Here is a 20,466-nt window from a genome sequence, read left to right as displayed (position 1 = left end):
TAAAAATTCACAACTCATTTTAAATTAAATGCTAATGGTTTAAAATCGTAAGTTTTGCTAAATTTGGGCCGGTGAATTGAGAATGTCTGCTTTGAGCTTTTACCGTCAGGGCCCTGATTCCGCCCCCTAGCGCCTAGTACTCACCACTACATCTACCCCCTGCAGCCACCGCCGCGCTCGCTCTGCACCTGCTCTTCTCTCCAATACTCTATCATCAGGGTACAGCTGATGCATAAACTATTAGCTCCTCAGACCCTCCGTTGCTTTAATGGTCGAAAAAGCATTGGGGAACATTCCTCATTCTTGCCGGGCAGCCGAAACATTACGTTATTTAAATCACAATATATGCACCTATCATCCTTAGATTTTTTTTTCCCATTTTAAATTTGACAGTTATCACCACAAAAAGGTCTTTTCTACTTTCTCAGTTATATCTCGAATGCCCATCATTTTCAAAAACTAAATTTCTATTAATTCATCATTTGCTACAGTAATTTCCTTCTCTGCCTCTGTTGAAATGGAAGCTATTGTTCCACATCAAAATGTTCTTGCGTGCTCTTCCTTATCTGGGTAACAGGTTCTGAACTCTGCTTCAGGATTTTTAGTTGTTCTCTAGAATATTTACCGCCGGGCTGCGCATGTTTTAAAGCAATGTTTTTATTACTTTAAAATCTATGTGTTCTCATTATAAAGGTATTTTTGGAAAATACAGTAAGGTATAATGAATGAACTATAAGCAAACCCTAATTCCACCGTCCTCAGATAACTAATGTCAACATTTCTATTTCCTTCTAGTTTTTCTGACGCCTAGGGGTTTTTTTTTACACATAATTGTGGAATTGAATTTTGAAGTCTCCGGGGTGCATTTCCACTGTGATACGTAGATGTCAGCGATCAGGCGAGGTTAAACGTTGCAAAGATATTCTTGCTGGAATGTCTTGCATCCTTGCCCCCCCCCAGCCCCCCCACCCCGGGGCCGCCTCGCCTCGCACCTGTGCGGCCGCTCGGGTTCTGCGCAAGCCCCACAGGTCGTTCGCTCCTCACCCTGGAGACTGAAGTCCCTCGGGCATCAGCGCCTCGCTCGATAGTGACCCTGTACCCGGCCTTGGGCAAATATTTGGGACCGGATCCTCGGGGCCCGTCCCCCGCCGACCCAGGGGTACGAGCGCGACCCCGGGCCGCGGAGGGGCGGGAGGGGCCGCCAGCCCGGTGTCCCTGCGCGCCCCGCACCAGTCCCGTCCCGCGGTGGCCCCGCCCGAGGGCCCTGGGGCCCAGCCCGCCGCCCTATAAAGGGCCCCGCCGCCGCCGCCGCCGCGCTCCCGGCCCGAGGATGGCGCCCGTGGGCGGCAGGAAGGCCCGGAGGGTGAGTGCGCGCCCCCCGCCCCGGCCGTCCCCCCCGGGGCCAGGGAGCGCACGGGGGAGGGGGGCCCCCGGCTGCCAGCGCAGGTGCCTGCACTCCCGGGGCAGGCCCCAGCTCCCCGGCCCGCACCCAGAGCGCCCTAGGTCCGGGCGCCCGCAGACCCGGGGACGCCCGGAGCCCCGAGACCCCCGCACCCCGACGTGGGAGCTGCCCAGGAAGCGCGGCCCGAGCCGCAGCGCACGGTCCCTCCTCCCCGCCCCCCCCCCCCCCCCGGGGCCCGCAGCGGGGGGCCTGGGCCGCCTTAGGGCGCGCGGCCCCCACCGGCCGTTCCCCCCCCCTCCGGGGCCGCAGCCCCGCCGCTAGCGCTGCCCGGGCCATGGTAAGGGGGGCTGGGGGTGGGCACAGGGGCTGGTGGGTCCAAACACCGAGACCCAGACGCTCCAGCCCCTGGTTAACCCCACAGCAGGATGAGTGTTCCAGCCCAGATGGGCGGCCTTCGTCCAGGGTGGGGGTGTTTGGAGGGACGGATAGATGGAGGGACAGACAGACGGTCGGACTCTGCAGGCCTGTGGTTGGGCCGGTTGGAAAAGAGGCCTGGGGGCAGGGGGGAATATACCTGGCCCCTGGGCGTCGAAGCCCGTGGGGGGGGCTAGGGGCAGGCCAACTGTAAGGACTGTTTACCGATAGAGCTAGAAGTCTAGAGAAAGCTGGAGAAGTCTACAGAAAGCTGGAGAAGACTAGAGAAAGCTGGAGAAGACTAGAGAAAGCTGGAGAAGTCTAGAGAAAGCTAGAGAAGCTAGCTTCTCCCACCATATTCTTCAAAATTCTTTCATGTGTTCTGCGGTGCCTGGGTGGCTGAGTGGGTTAAACTTCCCACTCTTGACACCTGCTCAGGTCATGATCCCAGGGGAGACATCCATGGCCAAAGGGGCTCTGTGCTCAGTGTGAAGCCTGCTTGGGATGCTTTCTTTCCTTCTTCCTCTGCTCCTCCCTGCTCAGGCTCTCTCTAAATAGATAGATAGATAAAATCTTTTTTAAAAATTAAAATTAAAAAAATTAAAAAAAATTAAAAATCCCTTCGTGCATTCTGGAAGACCCTCACTCCCAGCACATGTATACACACATTTTCATTATGTGTGCATTCTGGTTATTTGCCTTATATTCATGAATTTATAAACATGTACTTCCTGAGAATTCTAAAGAATCGTACTTCCCAAGGATATGATAGCAAAAGTACTAAAAATAGAAAACCATCTTAAAGAGTCAAGTAACTCCTCTCCTTCCCCCTCATCTATAATTTTAGGGCATCCTAGAACGTTTAAACTCTGGAGAAGTTGTGATTGGAGATGGAGGGTTTGTCTTTGCACTGGAGAAGAGGGGCTATGTGAAGGCGGGCCCTTGGACCCCGGAAGCTGCTGTGGAACATCCAGAAGCAGGTTGGTGCATAGCTCTATTTAAATTCTCATAAGAGAGCCCTGCAATGACCAGTCGAGGGGCATACCATCAAATAGATACGTTTATGGCACATTTCCCAGCACGTACAGACTCACACTGGATGAGCACGATCCCTGTTGCTGTCACCTACATTTACCTCTTGGTTCCTGCCCTTTATTCTAGATGAGTCTAAAACCGGGCTCACTCCCTTCCCTCCCTCACCTCTCTAGGTGACTTCAGTGTCCATGCAAATGATCTATCCAGGGTTCTTCCTGTCAGTGCCTTGATCTCCTCCTCCTCTCCAACTGAACTAGTCCTCCAATCTCCACCTCAGCAACCTGCTCCTAGACCTTGCCATCACCACTGTCTACTTCTGAAATCTCCATTACAAGGACCCCCCTTTCTGACCACCACCTCCTATCTTTTCTGCTCACTCTAATTCTCCCACTCGTCAACTTCATCAAGATTTTCAGTCCTTCATCCCTTCCATGTTAGCATTTATTATCCATTCTCTCCCCACATAGTCATCGTCCGTCCTCACCTACAGTATCAATCACTGTCTTGTAGATGAGCCCTCCTCCACTGTATGTTTATCAACTAGTTAAACCCATTATACTAGTCCCATCCTATTTAAATTTAATTATCTGCCTATCCTGCACCTGTACCCACATACCTTATTCTCACTTTACTTTTTGGACCACAAATCTTTCATGGTGAAGTGCCAAAAGGGGTGTTGGGATGGCACACAAGGGAGATAATGCTGTCTTACAGGGCTTCTGTATCAGCCTAAAGCAAGTAGGAAGCATTAATCTTTAAAAGGGAGAAATTGAAAAAATTAAAATTAAAAAAAAAATAAAAGGGAGAAATGGGCCACTTCTGCAGGCCCAGAGAGTTCAAGGGGGAATCTAGATTTTTGAGGTTCGTGAGTGACTCCACCCATCTATCTTCATCCCAGTCACAGGGTCCCATTGCTTCTTAATCAGGCCCTGGCTTTGGCAATAGAAGGCTTGCCTGGTTGAGAATTCAACCTCTCTGACTCTCTGCTCCCTGTGTAAATTAGTCCTGGGCCAGGACTCAGCTTTTCCTGCTCTCTAGCTAGAAGAGACGAGTTTCTTTCCATGCCACCCAGGAGACCATCAGACTTTCATACTTTGCCTTAAATTGGTGATGAATCCCCCTTACCTTTCACTGTCTTTCTCCAATACATTGGTGGTACCCAACAATAGCCATCTGATTCTAAAGTCCTTATAATTACTACTTCCTCTAAACCTCTCAAACATCTGAGATATTGCACCTGCTAATACATTTCCTTGTAAGGACATCTCATTCCAGTTCACCACAGATGAAAATTTTCAAACAATCTACCCCTAGAGAATGCCGGGAGCTCTGTCACCCATCATGAGCTTAATTGCTCATTACCAGCTGGCCAGAAGTGGAGATTTGTGCTCAGGAGATTTTGGGGAGGTTTTTTGTCTTTTTTTTTTTTTTTTTTTTACATGACCCAAGACAGAAGATTTATTTGCCTTTCCAGGCTTTGATTTTCCTCAGATAGAACTCCAGCTCCTTGCCCTTCTAGCACATAGCCACCTGCCCGGCCACACTGGCCTGGTCTCGAAGCGGTGCATGCAAGAAGCTTGCCCTGTTGGAACTGCTCCTCCAGAAGACTACTGATTTTGGCATTCTTTTTCCTTTCATCATACTTCTTCTGAATTTTCTTTGATCGTTTTTTTATTTAAAATCTCTTCCTCCCCAGGCGTCAGCTTGGCCTCCTTCTTGCGTCCCAGGGGCAGTGCATAGTGGGACTCGTACCACTGTCGGTTCGGTGTGCTGCCAGTGAGCACGATACAGTTCTTCATCAGGGTCTTGGTGCAGACCAGTTCATTGTTGGATGCACTATAGACATCCATAATCCTGGTTTTGTGCGTACAACACTCCGAGCCCCAGGAGAAGTTCCCCATGTCTAGCCTCAAGGGCTCAGTACCTCTTATTGCCTCTCCGGACTCGTACTGTGTGTATGCGGCGGGGGCCAACCTCAGTGTTGGCCACAGGGCATCCCTCAGTGTTGGCCACAGGGCGTCCCAGCTCATACTTCTGCTTCTTGTGGTAGGGCTTCCTCTTGCCCCCGGTCTTGCAGCGCTTATGCCAGTTGTCCCGAGAGATGCTCATCGCTCTCCTGTGCTCAGGAGTTTTAATGGGGAGTGCATTTATGAGATAACGCCTCTGAAGCAGTCAGAGAAGCAAGATTGGGCAGGGGAGGAATTGCACTGTGGTGCAGTTGTTATAGAAGCCTTGGCCAGTCCCTCAGGAAGCTCTGGAGTTGGACAGGCCTTTCACAGTGGTCCCAAATTGAAGCAAGTGAGACCAAGTATTGCAAACTATCAACTCTCCCTCTCTCAACAGAGAGCTTACCCCTGGGCAAGGAAGCTCCCTCTGCTCTAGAGCACTTCTTAGATAAGGTCTTAGCGGAGAGCCATCAGTAGCCAACACTGAAAGAAGCTGATTCTTTCAGAGGAAAGTGAAGGAAGTTCTTGTGAATATTATACAAGTTGAACAGTTGTCTTTAATGATTATTAAAGAGCACATTTCAGTGAACTCAGTGATAAGGGATAGAAACTAACCAAGCACATAAATTGACAGGACAGCTTTAAGATTAAGCATACAGGTTCTGGATCCAGACTAATTGAATTCAATCCTGACAGCCACCAGGCTGTGTGGCCCTGGGGAAATTACTTACCTTCTCTGGGACTCAGTTTCCTCTTGTATAAAACTGAAATAATATTAACATCTACCTCACAAGATTGTTAGGAGAATTAAATAAGTTATATGTAAAGTCATTAAAATAGCCTGATGCATGTTAAACACTAGTAACTATTATTAAATTTATTGTTTTTTTTCTCTTCTTAGTATCTTGGTTGTATTCATCTATTTCTGCTAGAGAAGTATAGAAATTTTCTGTTCAAATCGAACTATCCCTAAATAATATTCAAAGTACAGACGCCTGGGTGGCTCAATGGCTGAGCAACTGTCTTTGGCTCAGGTTGTGATCCCAGGGTCCTAGAATCAAGTCCCACATCGGGCTCCCTGTGGGGAGTCTGCTTCTCTCTCTGCCTGTGTCTCTGCCTCTTTCTCTGTGTCTCTCATGAATAAATGGATAAAATCTTAAAAAAAAAAAAAAAAAAGTAAAAGACTATAGTCATGAAGCCTGGCAAATATACACAACTTTTATATTTCCAAATAAAAGTAGAAATAATACTGTGTTCTACCTTAAAAGTAGAAATGGAAAGAGGGAGGGAGGAAAGGAGGGAGGGAAGGAAGGAAGAAAGGAAAGAAGGAAGGAAGGAAGGAAAAAGGGAATTCACTAGTCTTAGGAAGCTAAAATAGCAGTAGTCCTAAAATTTTCATTGCACCAGCAGTTTATTAAAAATTATAGATTCTCAGGCTCCACTTAGAGATTTGGATTCATTAGGTCTGTGAGTGAGCCCAGGACCCTACATATCTATAACTATTCCCAGGTGATAGCAAGGTGAACTGTGCTTTGAGTAGCATTGCATTAAAGGGCTTTAAGGAACACAATAGAATACTTGAGACCCAAAAATGAGAATTTAAAATATACCTATGGTTTGTTTCTTAAGTTCTGCTTGTTGGGTTAAACTCAATGAAATATTTCTTGGGTCAAACTGGTATTAACAACAAGCTAGCTTGGTGGACACTCCACCATGTAAATAAAAGAAGACTGCTATTTAAACACAAGCTTCAACTTTACCAGTCACATTTTTTTTTAAAGTTATGCATTAGAGGAGGTCAAGAGAAACTGCTCTGATATTGATTTTTATTTTATTAATGCAGAAACAGCACATTTATCTCTTGGCTGATCTGTTTCTTGAGTATTTTTGGCTTAAGTGGACTAATTCTCCTATTAAGTCTGTCAAAAGTTATGGTTCTTGCACCCAGTGGAATCAGCACAGAATTCAGCAAAGAATTAGGTTTGCTGGATCCGGAGGGGCTTGGGGAATCTGAATTCATATTAATTGCCCCCAGGTGAGTGGAAGTTAGGTTACACTTTGCGAAGCACTGCAGCTTTAAGAGGCATGGTAGCCGGGCACCTGGGTGGCCCAGCAGTGGAGCGCCTGCATGATCCTGGAGACCAGGGATCGAGTCCTGCCTGGGGCTCCCTGCGTGGAGCCTGCTTCTCCTCTGCCTGCGTCTCTGCCTCTCTCTCTCTGTGTGTCTCTCATGAATAAATAAATAAAATCTTTTTTAAAAATGTACATATGCACAACTTGCACATCATTCCAGGGTTTTTTAACAGAGTCCTGGAAACCCACCCAAGGAACACCTGGGTGGACTTCCTGTTTAGTAGCTATTTCACCCTAGTGTACAGGGACCTCATCCATAGGTCCTTCACCCCTGCTCCAACCACAGCAGTTCTGTGTTTGATCAGTGAACAGAGACTCTGTATAAAGTGTTAATTGGTTCTCTTGCCAATTAAAATAAGTTTAAAGCTTCCTCATTTAGGCATGCTTTTAAGTTCCTACCCAGAACTAGGGTTTTCATGCTTAGAAACCCATTTTCTGAAATTCAAAAGCTTTTTGGCCTCACGGATTTGTTCCTTTAAAAACTGAGCTCCCTATGTTCTCTACACTCTACTGGGCCCCCCCACCCCGGGATACAAAGGTACCAGACTAAAGGGCTAGGAACTCCAGTGTCCTAATAATTTGCTAACTTCTAATGTTGTCACTCCCAGATCTTAGGCTTTGAAAGGTCACTGAAATTTCAAAATAGAATTCAGGGGCTGATACAGGATTGCTGATTTCTTACTTGGTGCAGTTATTTCTCCGACAAAAATGAACACCTGCTAAGTCTCACTGGCATTTTATAAAGAGAGCGTTTTCCCAAGTCCTTCAGAATAGTGGTTCTCAACAAAATGGAAGATAAAAATCAGTTGGAGAAACTTAAAAAAATCTATGCCCTCTGCCAAACCAATTAAATCTGAGTACCTGTGGATTTGACCCCAGTATCCATTATTTTTAAAAAGGTCACAGAGTATCTAACGGGCAAAGAGAATTTAGGACCACTAGTTTAGAGCAAAAAATAATTCCTTAAATTAAATATAATTGGTTATATGGGGGGAAGCCCCGTTATATTTTCTTTAGCCTGTGAAAGCTTTGCCACTTGGCATTCATCCATGGACCTATGCTAAGGAACCTCCTTCCAATTCTTATTCCACTTTACTACCAGAATTATCTTTCAAATACACTGAGCTAATCCCATGATTCAATTGTTTACAGACTGCTGGTGTTACCCCATAGCTGTGACCTGAAGCCTAGACTCCTTGGGATGATGTGCTAGGCCATCTGTACTCTGCTGGCCACTCCACCTCTCCAACGGCACCTCCTACTATTCCTCTGATATATTCTCAACTCCAGCTGCTTAGACTTCCTGTGCACCCCAGATGCCAAGCCTATTCCTGCCTCCTTCATTTGGTTCAGGCCCTTCCCTCTGTAGGGAATGTCTTTCCCCACCTTCTCTACCCAGCAAAAACGTTAAATGATTCCTTCCCTCTTCCCTTTACCCCCCTCGTCCATGGTAGAAATAATCTCTTCTTCATAGCCAAGAGATCCCAGATCTGCCTACCTCTCATTAGGTCTCAAGATGCCTGAATGCTGAGCAAGGAACATAAGCAGATATTTTCATATCTGTTTATCTGGTAGCCTTTTGAAAACATCATGGGTACTATATGGATCGTAGTTAATACTTTTCCTCAATCTCCCAGTTCGCCAGCTTCATCGGGAGTTCCTCAGAGCTGGATCCAATGTCATGCAGACCTTCACCTTTTATGCAAGTGAAGACAAGCTGGAGAACAGAGGAAACTATGTTGCAGAGAAAATATCTGTGAGTAAAACCATACCGGGCATTCTTAGGAGGGCATAGTAGACACACATGCCATCACCGAAGTTTTCAGAGAGAAAAATGTTGAGCCTCTTCAAGGTTTTTAGATAATACAGAAATGAGATATGTGTGAATAACTCTTTTGTTTTAGCTGGAGTCCCCAAAGTTGACGTTTAAGGAAGCACATCAAAGAAAATGCAGCTAATGAGTTCCTAAGTTGCTGAGTTGGAACCCTTACAAATCCTCACATCATTACAGTTTTTTACTGTGGGACAGTGTAGGGGAAATGTCAAAGGCACGAGGAAGGGGCCAGTGACCCTGGAATCCTCCTGGCTCAGCTATGATCAACTGTCATGATGGGCAAACCATTTACCTACACCATCAAGGTGACAATTTCTTGATCCCTAAAATGAAAAAGAAGTTGTTGTTGTTGTTTTTTAATTAGTCTCCACACTTAGCGTGGAGCCCAGTGTGGGGCTTGAACTCATGACATGAGATCAAGACCTGAACTGAGATCAAGAGTCAGATGCTTAGCCAACTGAACCATCCAGGTGCCCCAAAAGAAGTAGTTCTAAAATTCCACGAGTCTCTGTGAGCTACAGCACTGGGGTTTATTAAAGACCAGTTTCGATTTTTAATGTCTAAGTAATTAGAAAATACCTTGTGATACAGTTATCTATTAAGAAAATACACGACAAAACGTCATGAATTCTGTAGTCATCTTAATTACATTTTATTCTTGTTGATCTGAAAAGCAAATCATTGTCATCGTCATCTCTATTTGCTAGGTATTCGAAGTGCAGCTTAGGTGCTAGAAGATACCACATCCTTTTATGTAAAGATTTTTAATCTTTCGCAGAGCTTTGGTATGTAATATCCTCGATACCATCATTAGATTTATTGTTTTCATTACTATTATTGGTGGTATTGTTACTGCAAATTGTTCAGCTTGGTAAATTGAACTATTCTATCACTGTCATTTTCTAAAATAAACTCTATTGTAACATACAACTGAGATGTGGCCATTTCAATTCTGCATGCAAATGTAGATATATTGTATTTCACTCATCTTAGGGGCAGAAAGTCAATGAAGCTGCTTGTGACATTGCCCGGCAAGTGGCTGACGAGGGAGATGCTTTGGTGGCAGGAGGCGTGAGTCAGACACCCTCGTACCTTAGTTGCAAGAGTGAAACTGAAGTTAAAAAAGTATTTCAGCAACAGTTGGAGGTCTTTGTGAAGAAGAACGTGGATTTCTTGATTGCCGAGGTAAACAAAGTTATGAGCAAAGACGGAGACACGTGAACTTCATACATTTTCTCTATCTGTGTGTTCATGAGGAGCATGTGAGATTAGGTGCCAGTCATGGATAGGAATATTTAATTTTAAAACCTTTTTCCGGGGATCCCTGGGTGGCTCAGCGGTTTAGCGCCAGCCTTTGGCCCAGGGCGCGATCCTGGAGACCTGGGATTGAGTCCCGCATCGGGCTCCTGGCATGGAGCCTGCTTCTCCCTCTGCCTGTGTCTCTGTCTCTCTCTCTCTCTCTCTCTATCATGAATAAATAAATAAATCTTTAAAAAAAATAAAAAATAAAACCTTTTTCCAGTTGAGGGCTTCTACTGATTAATTTGATTCAGTTAATCTAATGAAGTATGGTTCAGACCTTCTGACTGCCATTCATAGTAATCACCCTTTCATTCCATTTTTTAAAATATGCCAGTGGGTCACAACTCAAAGCTTGAAGACGACTCAATCTAGTGATAATCATTAAGCCAGTACAATAAGTTTTCTGATGATTTGGGGAGAAATGAGATTTAAAAGTACCTTCCCCTGATCTTATTTCAGTATTTTGAGCACGTTGAAGAAGCTGTGTGGGCAGTTGAAGCCTTGAAAGCGTCTGGGAAGCCTGTAGCAGCAACCATGTGCATTGGCCCAGAGGGAGACTTGCACGGCGTGAGCCCCGGCGAGTGTGCAGTGCGCCTGGTTAAAGCAGGTGATGATGGATTTTGACCAGTTTGCAATTAGTGAGTTTTTTTTTTAAGATTTTATTAATTTATTTGAGAGAGAGAGAGAGAGACAAGGAAAGCACTGAGGGAGAGGGTGAGGGAGAAGCAGACTCCCTGCTGAGAGAGCAGGACGCGGGACTCAATCCCAGGACCCTGAGATCATGACCTGAGCTGAAGGCAGACACTTAACCAACCAACTGAGCCACCCAGGTGCCCTTTTAGTGAGTCTTTTAAAGCCACTTACAAATGTAGGCCCACTTTATACTATTTTTGTTAAAAGGAAAAACATTCATTTGTTTTACTAGGAGTGTTGAGAATATCATTATTGACTCCTAAAGGGAAAAAAGTAAAGAAAGAAATTACACACACACTAGCCTTTTGAAAGGGGCAACTAGATCTATTCTGAAGGTGTAACACCTAGAAAGAAGCATTTCAATAAATCAAAAGGAGCACTAGGAAAGAGCGTGTCTTATTTTAAACCTAAGTAGAGGTCTTTAGACAATAACTTTTAAGTCAGTTGCCTTCGTTGCCAAAGTGTTTCCCCTTTTCATAAATTCCCAATAAGCTTTGCTTTTTGTAATTGGTATAATAATTTTTTTTTAAATTTTGGTATGGAATAGGGACCATGTAATTTATCTTTTTAAATAATTTCCATCCCTAACATTGGGTTTCATTTCAATTAGGGAAAACTCATAGATTGTTTTCAGAGCTGCCTCGTTTAAAATGCAAAGAGTAGCTCAGTGTCAGGGAAGAGTCCAACTCATTCCGTGGAACAGGGAGATTTTCATTGGCTATGTTGTTTTAATTCCTGATTTTTATCCAATTCCTGATATTTCATGAAAGTCACTTCATACTTGTCATTAGCAATAAGAATTAGATTTAGGAATGAAACTATATAATCCTACCTTTTTACTGGAAATATAAAAATGGGAAGAAGGGAAGAAGCAAGTTAATTTGCTTCACAAAGATCAGAGGAGGCTTTCATCACCCCACTGTTAATTGGCAGAGATTCTTGGCCTGCATCTAATTCTCCCCTCGCCATTCCATTCAAGGTAGGTGGTCACAGCGTTTGACAGCACTGTACCCTATTTATATCCTTTGTGGCACTTGCTACTTATCTCATTTGTTTCTCTCTCTAATGTTTGACTCCCTAGACTGTAAGATCAAAGAGGGCAGAGACTATGTGTTTGGCTCAGCATGGTTCTCCCTGTTCCTAGCACAGCACTTGTCACAAAATACGTCCTCAGTAAATATCCAGCTAATAAGTCCAGTCCATCTTCCAAAATTGGCTCAAATTCTAGCACCACATCCCTTACATAATCATCCCTACCCCAGATGAACACTCCCTCTTCTCAGCCAGCATAACACCAACTACTTATGCCACTCTTGGAATATCCTCAGTCAACTTTTTCTGATCTGTGAGAACATTAGTAGGGTTCTGTAGTGAAATACATTTAGAAAATGCCATGTTAGGGGCACCTGGGTGCCACCTGGGTGGCACAGTCCCTTAAGCAACTGACTGTTGGTTTCAGCTCAGGTCATGATCTCAGAATCATGAGATGGAGCCCCACATCAGGCTGAGATTCTTTCTCCCTCTGCCTCTGCTCTTCCTGCTCATGCACCCTTTCTCTCTCTCTAAAATAAATAAATAAATCTTTTAAAAAGTGGAGGGGCACCTGGGTGGCTCAGTGGTTGGTCTGCATTTGGCTCAGGCCATGATCCCAGGGTCCTGGGATTGAGTTCCACACCAGGTTCCCCAGGGAGCCTGCTTCTCCCTCTGCTTGTGTCTCTGCCTCTCTGTGTCTCTCATGAATAAATAAATAAAATCTTTATTTAAAAAATGCTTCATTAAGCCAAGTTAAGCAGGTCTCTTTACTCCAGAATTTCTCAGAGCCTTGATATGTTGTGTTTAGTGGCAGTCTCCAAGAAAGGGACAAAGTAAATAGCTACTTCCTAACCTAATTGATCATATAGCCTTATTTTTATGGAGCAAACTTTGGGATCCTTGTGCTAAATTATGAAATCCTTGGTGTCAAGGAGTATGTTCTATATTTTTATTTCTCTGTAGCCCCTTAGAAGGACCCTTTTGCCTAATAGACATCTGGTAAATAGCCAACCTATGATTAATTCATTAGTGTAAGGAAGTCAAGCAAGGAAAGAAAAACTCTGGCAGCACAACATCCAAAAAATTAAAAGACTTATAAAAACAAAAAAGAAGAAGAAAGAAAGAAAAAGGGAGTCAAGATCCAAGCGAAGATATTAAGTAAGCTGTTGAATAGACAAGTCTCTCTCTAACCCAAGGGAAAGGTCCAGGTTAGAGAGAGAAATTTGGAGAGTTCTGGATATCGTTCATACTGAAAGCCCAGGGACTGGAAAGGAAGAGAAGATGACTCATGGGGATCCTGGACACTGCAGGATTGAAAGGTTCAGCTGTGAGTGCGGACTCAGCACCTAACACCCAAAGAAAGCAGCCAAGAAGGTGGGAGCAATACTCAGTGTGAAAAGCCAAGAGAAGGGGAGTGTTAATGAAGAAGGGGGTGGTCCAGTAGATTAAATGCTGCCCAGACATCCAGTAAGATGAGAACAGAGAAGCAACTACTGGCTTTGGCAAGCTTGAGGTCACTGGTGCTCTTGACAAAACAAAACAAAAACACCTGATGCAGAGGACTAACAGGAGGCAGGATTTGGGGATGCCTGGGTGGCTCAGCATTTGAGCGTCTGCCTTCTATTCAGGGCATGATCCTGGGGTTCTGGAACCGAGTCCTGCATAGGGCTCCCTGCATGGAGCCTGCTTCTCCCTCTGCCTGTGTCTCTGCCTCTCTCTGTGTCTCTCATGAATAAATAAATAAAATCTTAAAAAAAAAAAAGAAAAAGAAAAGGAGGCAGGATTAGAACATGAATGAAAGAGCAAATTGTACACTCAACCCAGTGAGGACAGCTGAGATGCTTACCACTGAACACCGGATGTCATGACTTGTGGCATCAGCTCAGCCGCTCCTGGAATCTGGACTAGTGATATTATTAAATTGGCCTGATGAAAGGAAAGATTGCTCCTCAAATGAGTGGTATGATACCCACAGGTGCAATCAAGCAGCTGGGAGTGTTGAAAAATTATTATTCAGTATCATAGCCTGAAAAATTGACTTCTAAAATATGGAGTTAAAATAAAGTCTAATAATGGGTTTCTGGAAAAAATATGGACAGCCACGTATGCATAAATGACACTTGAATTGTAACAGACACAACAGAAAGCCCTTGCTGCCTGTTAGCAATCATTCCCACCCTGAAGGTAAGAGGTTTGCAAGGAAGCAAGAACCAAAGGCTGTATTTGTAATTCACTCTTCCAAATAAAAGCTCCCTGATTAAGGGAGGAGGATTGAGCCTACCAGTCATCTGGTGAATCCCGAAAGCTAAACTGTTCTTCCCACTTGCAGGAGCTTCCATCGTTGGCGTGAACTGCCATTTCGACCCCACGATTAGCTTGCAGACAGTGAAGCTCATGAAAGAAGGCTTGGATGCTGCCCGACTGAAAGCCCACCTGATGAGTCAGCCGTTGGCCTACCACACTCCTGACTGCAACAAACAGGGGTTTATCGATCTACCAGAATTCCCCTTCGGTAAGAGATTTTATGAATCATCTCAATGTCCTGATGTTTGACGAATTTCCCAAACTATAGCCATAGAGCTTGCTTGTAGTAGGGAAATGCCTGCATGTCTCATGTCTTGCTTGCCCCCAGCTTCCTTCCCTGCAGCCAAAAACCCCTTGATTTTGGACCACGGTAGAAATAAAAGATGGAACCAGTAAGCAAAAAAGACCTCTGAACCTTTTACCTGTAGGCTGATGAAAAGGATGCCCTTTTGGGTGGGATCTACAAAGATACCGGCTCTTGTTCCAGTTCTGTTGCCGAATTATAGAACCTTAGCAAAACCCCTTAGTTCTTCTAGATCTTAATTTTCTCATCACAAAAATTAAAAGGATAGGAGCCACCTGGGTGGATCAGTCAGTTAAGCGTCTGCCTTTGGCTAAGCTCATGATCTCAGGGTCCTGGGATCAAGCCCTGCATTGGCTCCCTGCTCAGTAGGGAGTCTGCTTCTCCCTCTTCCTCTGCTCTTTCCCCCAATTGTGTTCTCTCTTTCTTTCTCTGCTTCTCTCTCAAATAAATAAAATGTATTTTAAAAAATTTTTTAAAGAAAAATTAAAAGGATAGACCAATTTATGTCCAAGACACTTATCTCCTATTCTGAAATGTCGCTGAGCTACTGCAGAGTTTGGGGGAAGGGGAGGATGCCATCACTGGGTTACTGTATAACAAATCTGATCGAAGAAACTAAGTGGATGAAGTGAGGGTGTACTTGCAGTCTGGGAAAAGGGAGAAAGCATGTTTGGGAAGCAGGGGTGAGTCTACCTGAAAATCAAGTCAGAGAGATCAGCAGCGCCAGAGCCTGACCAGCCTCCTATTCCATTCTAGGATCCTTAAAACCTGTACTATATTTTATAAGGACCCCCAGAGAAGGAAGATCTCATAAAATAATTCATCTAGAAAAACTGTGGAGGAATGGCAAGGCATCTGTGTTTTAGCCGTAGAACAAATTATTACAAAATTTAGTGCTTTTAAACAACAGTTATTCTATCTCAGAGTTGCTATGGGACATGAACTTGGGAGGAGCCCAGCTGGAGAGTTTTTGCTTAGGGTCCCTTATGAAATTGCAGTTCAGACACTGGTCAGGTCTGTAGTCGTCTGAAGGCCTGATGGGAGTTAGGGATCCACTCCCAAGCTCCCTTAGTTGACTGTTGAAATAGATGTTTGTTTCTCACTGTCTTTTGACTGGAGGCCTCAGTCCCTTAGTTTATGGGCCTTTCCACTGGGACGCTTGAGTCTCACAACATGGCAGCTGTTCTAAGAGAATAAGAGAGATGGAGGCAGAAGCCATAATACTTGCATAACCCGGCCTCAGAAGTCACTGACCATCCCTTCTGACATACTCTATTGGTCTCTCCGACCAATGTGGTATGAGAGGGAACTCCACAGCGTGATAACAGCAGAGGGCAGGGATCACTGGAACCATTTTGAAGGTTACCTACCACAGCATTTAAAACTGGGTATATAAATACAAGTTACCTACAAGTTACGAATCAGAGGCTGACAATTTGTTTAATTCAGTTATTGAAAATTACATACTTATGTTGGCCATTTTGTCTTGAATATTTAAGAAAAAAAGAATTCAGGGACGCCTGGGTGGCTCAGCGGTTGAATGTCTGCCTTCGGCTTAGGTCGTGATCCTGGGGTCCCTAGGATCCCCCACAAGGAGCCTGCTTCTCCCTCTACCCATGTCTCTGCCTCTGTCTGTGTCTCTCATGAATAAATAAATAAATAAATCTTTAAATAAATATATAACAATAAATAAAAAATTAAAAAATAATTCACTCCATTTATTATAGGACTGGAACCCCGAGTTGCAACCAGATGGGATATTCAAAAATACGCTAGAGAAGCCTACAACCTGGGGGTCAGGTACATTGGCGGGTGCTGTGGATTTGAGCCCTATCACATCAGGGCTATTGCTGAGGAGCTGGCCCCAGAAAGGGGGTTTTTGCCTCCAGCTTCAGAAAAACACGGCAGCTGGGGAAGTGGTTTGGACATGCACACCAAACCCTGGATTAGAGCCAGGTAAGAACCTTTATATTTGCCTAACCAACTCTTTTAAATTATGAATATGTCCAAGTGAGGCCATAATGGAGAATATAGCTAATTTGCTGTGTGATAATAATCAGTTATCCCCCTTAACTTCTTTCACAGAGCTGTTTATAGAATAACCTTATGTACTGATTTCTGGAGAAGGCTTTAAGATTTGGCATATAAATAATGCAAGTTGCAATCAAATGTGATTTTATGCTCTGGGATAGTACCTATGGGGTGGACACTAAGTAACATTAAACTAATTGGTCTTTAATATTTAAGTACAAGTTGGGGAACCTGGGTGACTCAGTAGCTGAGTGTCTGCCTTCAGCTCAGGTCATGATCCCGAGGTCCTGGGATTGAGTGCCACATCAGGCTCCCCTCAGGAAACCTGCTTCTCCCTCTGTCTACGTCTCTGCCTCTCTCTGTGTGTCTCTCATGAATAAATAAAATCTAAAAAAAAGAAAAGAAAAAAGATTTAAGTATAAGTTAAATACAACAAATATCAATTAAGTGCCTATTCTGTGCCAAGCACAATTCTTGGAGCTGGGAAGACAGTGGCGAGTAAGATAGGTCTTTGCCGTCAGAGCTTACACTCCAGTAGGGAAGATGAACAAGAAACAAATAGGCTTTACATCAGGCAATGTGCAGAGCACTGGGAAAATAAATGAAAAGCTGTCTAGAGAATCTCATAGTCTACTGGGGGAAATGGATAAGAAAGTCAATATATTATACTATGGTAACTGCTTTGGTAGAGGCATAGATTCAAAAAGTAACAAGAAAAGAGAATGACTATCTCTGCGTAATAGACTATCTCTGCGTAATCCCTTTAGAAGAAGGGATATGGGGGGTATATTTCCAAGGGCTAACCAGCCACGAGATAAGGAAGGGGGTGAAAGATGAGTACCCAAGCAGACGGAGCAGTCTCACTCTGTGCATCTGACATTGATGGTGCACAACTCTATCAGACATGTTGTGGATGCTAAGGTAGCAAGAACAAGGCATAGCCCTGTCCCCAAGGACTTAACAGTCTAGTAGGCAGAGAGATAAACAGGTAAGTTCAAATTGGTACAGTAAGTTCAACTATGAAGATACGCACAGGTGCTGAGGGGTCGAGCTAATGGCTGTGAGGGCAAAAGGCAGAGGAGGATTAATGAAGAATTTCTAATAGAGCTGATTCCTGAGCTGACTTGGGAAGGATGAGTTACACTGTCAGACAAGGGAAGAGCCTACTTGGAAGCACTGAGAGGTGGAAAGAGAATGGTGTCCTGAGAAACCGGAAGTGTGGTGATATCAGAGACAGAAATTAAGAGAGGACACACCTGAGAACTAGGAGACAGACTGTCATTCATTCTCATGAGCTATGTATGACCTTATCCCATTGGAGCATCTCAGGTGGTCCAAGGTTAGGTTTGCGAGTTTTAATAGCCTTGAGACAGGGAAACCTGCGAGGAAGCCTTTGCTAGACTGCATGGGATGTGATGAGGCCTGAAATAGTAGACAATTAAATAGAAAGGAGGAGGAGGCTGGATCTGCAGAGTGAGATGTGCAGATAGTGGGTTTAAGAAGAGCAGCAGCTGGGAGCTCAGCTGGTTCATGAGGTAGAGTGCCAGAAAGTTAGGATGAGGAGGTAGCAAAAGGCAACAGAAAATGTCCCTATCCTGAAATTCTTAGCTTTTGATCCCTATGCATATATTTTTTTAAAGATTTTATTTACTTATTTGAGTAAACAAGGGGAACAGCAGGCAGAGGGAGAAGGAGAATCAGGACCCCGGGATCATGACCTGAGCTAAAGACAGATGCTTGGGGGATGCCTGGGTGGCTCAGCGGTTTAGCGCCTGCCTTCAGCCTGGGGTGTGATCCTGGAGACCCGGGATCGAGTCCCACATAGGGTGCCCTGCATGGAGCCTGCTTCTCCCGCTGCCTGTGTCTCTGCCTCTCTCTCTGTGTATGTCTCTCATGAATAAATAAAACCTTTAAAAAATAAAAATAAAGACAGATGCTTAACCCAGCTCCCCTCTATGCATATATCTTAAAAAATAATTTCAAGGGTGCCTGAGTGGCATACTCAGTTGAACATCCAACTCTTGGTTTCAGTTTAGGTCATGATCTCGAGGTCGTAAGATCGAGGCCTGCATCAGCCTCTGTGCTCAGCATGGAATCTGCCTGAGATTCTCTCTCCTTCTCCCTCTCATGCTCTCTCTCTCAAATAAATACATAAATCTTTAAAAAATAAAAATAAGGGCAGCCCGGGTGGCTCAGCAGTTTGGTGCCACCTTCAGTCCAGGGCATGATCCTGGAGGCCCACGTCGGGCTCCCTGCGTGGAGCCTGCTTCTCCCTCTGCCTGTGTCTCTGCCTCTCTCTCTCATGAATAAATAAATAGAATCTTTTAAAAAAATAAAAAATAAAAATGAAATCATTTCTTTTTTTTTTTTTTTTTTATTTATGACAGATACAGAGAGAGAGAGAGAGGCAGAGACACAGGCAGAGGGAGAAGCAGGCTCCATGCACCGGGAGCCCGATGTGGGATTCGATCCTGGGTCTCCAGGATCACGCCCTGGGGCAAAGGCAGGCGCCAAACCGCTGCGCCACCCAGGGATCCCTAAAAATGAAATCATTTCAAAGTTATTTTAGTCCTATAGATTCTGAAGAAAAAAAAAGTTTTAGTCTAGTGTAATAAATGTGTTTTAACAGACATACTCTCAAGAGTCCGAAGACGACTCTGTGGAGGTCTTCTAGCTCAGTGACATAGACAGTGATACTCAGGAAGGAGTGTAATGTTGTGTGTTTTGTTCATCCAGGGCCAGGAGGGAATACTGGGAAAATCTTCGGATAGCCTCTGGCAGGCCATACAACCCTTCAATGTCAAAGCCTGACGCTTGGGGAGTGACCAAAGGAACAACTGAGCTGATGCAGCAGAAGGAAGCCACAACTGAGCAGCAGCTGAAAGAGCTCTTTGAAAAACAGAAATTTAAATCTGCACAGTAGCCTCAGTGGAACCCATTTTTAGTAACTTCTATGTTTGGGCCACAGTTCCCCAAAATAAGGAAAAGATGGTTTCAAAGTGATGCTTATCTTCATGCCAGGCTTCACATAAAATAGGTAGTAGCTGAACAAAATGGAACTACAAATAGCACTTGAGAACTTTAAAAATATATTTTAGAAATTTACTTAGAGTAAGTATAAATAAGTAAGAAGTAAATCTTAAGCAGGGCCCCTCTACTGCGTAATGTATTAGGGAAATCACTGTGGCCAGGGAAAAGTAATTCAGATATTCATCCCCACTGCCAAAAGTTTGCAGGCTAGTAAGGAGGATGAGATGTGAGCTGATGAGACAGCGACAGACAATGCTCTAGGGAAGTGACTTCCAAGTTCTTTTGAACTTGACCCTTAGTAAGAAACAAAAGTTAGGTGATAACCCAGTAAAGCAAATATCATATACCCACTGAAATAAAATTTGTGATCCATTTTGATATTTTCTCTTCCATTCTTTTCCATCCTATGTCACTGATAAAACATGCTGGTTGAGACCCTTCAAACAGATTCTATGACCCAACAGTTTGAAAACCACTGTTACAGAACACTTCAGATATGAGGATCTTGCTAATCCTTTAAGTTTGTTCTTAGAAAATCAGTCATATGAGACCTGATCAATAAGTATCGAAAGACCAGAGAGTCCTGCTCTCCATGTTCCAGAGTTGTTTGCTCTTTCCTGACCCATTTCTACTGTTAAGAAAGGTACAGACCAATGGGGAGGAGGAAAAAAGGTATCAGTATCTAAACTTTCCCCATCCTGCTTAAAACTGGGCCCACCTGGAATGCATGGGTGACTCAGTCGGTGAAGTGTCTGCCTTCAGTTCAGGTCATAATCCCGGGGTCCTGGGATTGAGCCCCACATGGGACTCCCTGCTTAGCAGAGGAGTCTGCTTCTCGCTCTCCCTCCCCCACCTCATGCTCTCTTTCTCAAGATCTAAAAAAAAAAAAAAAAAAAAAATTGGATCCAGGTAAAGGCATTGTCAGTAAGGCTGAGAAACAATGAGCTTGTGTTACCTTGGAAGCTTTAAAAAAAAATGTAATAAAGAAAAAAATATTCTCCAAGCT

General features: G+C 44.2%; 1 protein-coding gene and 1 pseudogene across 2 annotated transcripts; one reads left to right on the top strand and one right to left on the bottom strand.

Annotated features, from left to right (window-relative positions):
• Window positions 1-1,207: 1,207 nt before the first annotated feature.
• BHMT (betaine--homocysteine S-methyltransferase) lies at window positions 1,208-19,838 on the top strand. 2 transcript variants are annotated; one of them, XM_038532474.1, is made up of 8 exons: window positions 1,208-1,363; window positions 2,664-2,796; window positions 8,568-8,686; window positions 9,758-9,949; window positions 10,526-10,673; window positions 14,121-14,303; window positions 16,127-16,355; window positions 19,167-19,838. In XM_038532474.1, exons 1-8 carry the CDS (start codon window positions 1,331-1,333, stop codon window positions 19,351-19,353), a joined length of 1,224 nt encoding a protein of 407 aa, XP_038388402.1. In that variant the 5' UTR covers window positions 1,208-1,330; the 3' UTR covers window positions 19,354-19,838. The 2 variants fall into 2 exon arrangements, with proteins under 2 accessions (XP_038388402.1, XP_038388403.1); XM_038532475.1 differs by lacking the exon at window positions 1,208-1,363 and adding an exon at window positions 1,645-1,739.
• Window positions 3,025-5,004, bottom strand: LOC119876128 (annotated as a pseudogene).
• Window positions 19,839-20,466: the final 628 nt, after the last annotated feature.

This window comes from Canis lupus, chromosome 3, assembly GCF_011100685.1.
Source record: "Canis lupus familiaris isolate Mischka breed German Shepherd chromosome 3, alternate assembly UU_Cfam_GSD_1.0, whole genome shotgun sequence".
In the NCBI taxonomy this organism is placed as follows: Eukaryota; Metazoa; Chordata; class Mammalia; order Carnivora; family Canidae; genus Canis; species Canis lupus.
This window is presented reverse-complemented; position numbering and strand designations above follow the sequence as displayed.

Excerpts from the sequence above, each read along its gene's own strand:
- BHMT (XM_038532474.1), top strand. The coding sequence starts at position 1,331 with ATGGCGCCCGTGGGCGGCAGGAAGGCCCGGAGG. Across the intron at positions 9,950-10,525 it reads TGGATTTCTTGATTGCCGAG|TATTTTGAGCACGTTGAAGA; the intron begins GTAAACAAAGTT and ends ATCTTATTTCAG. Across the intron at positions 16,356-19,166 it reads AAACCCTGGATTAGAGCCAG|GGCCAGGAGGGAATACTGGG; the intron begins GTAAGAACCTTT and ends TTGTTCATCCAG.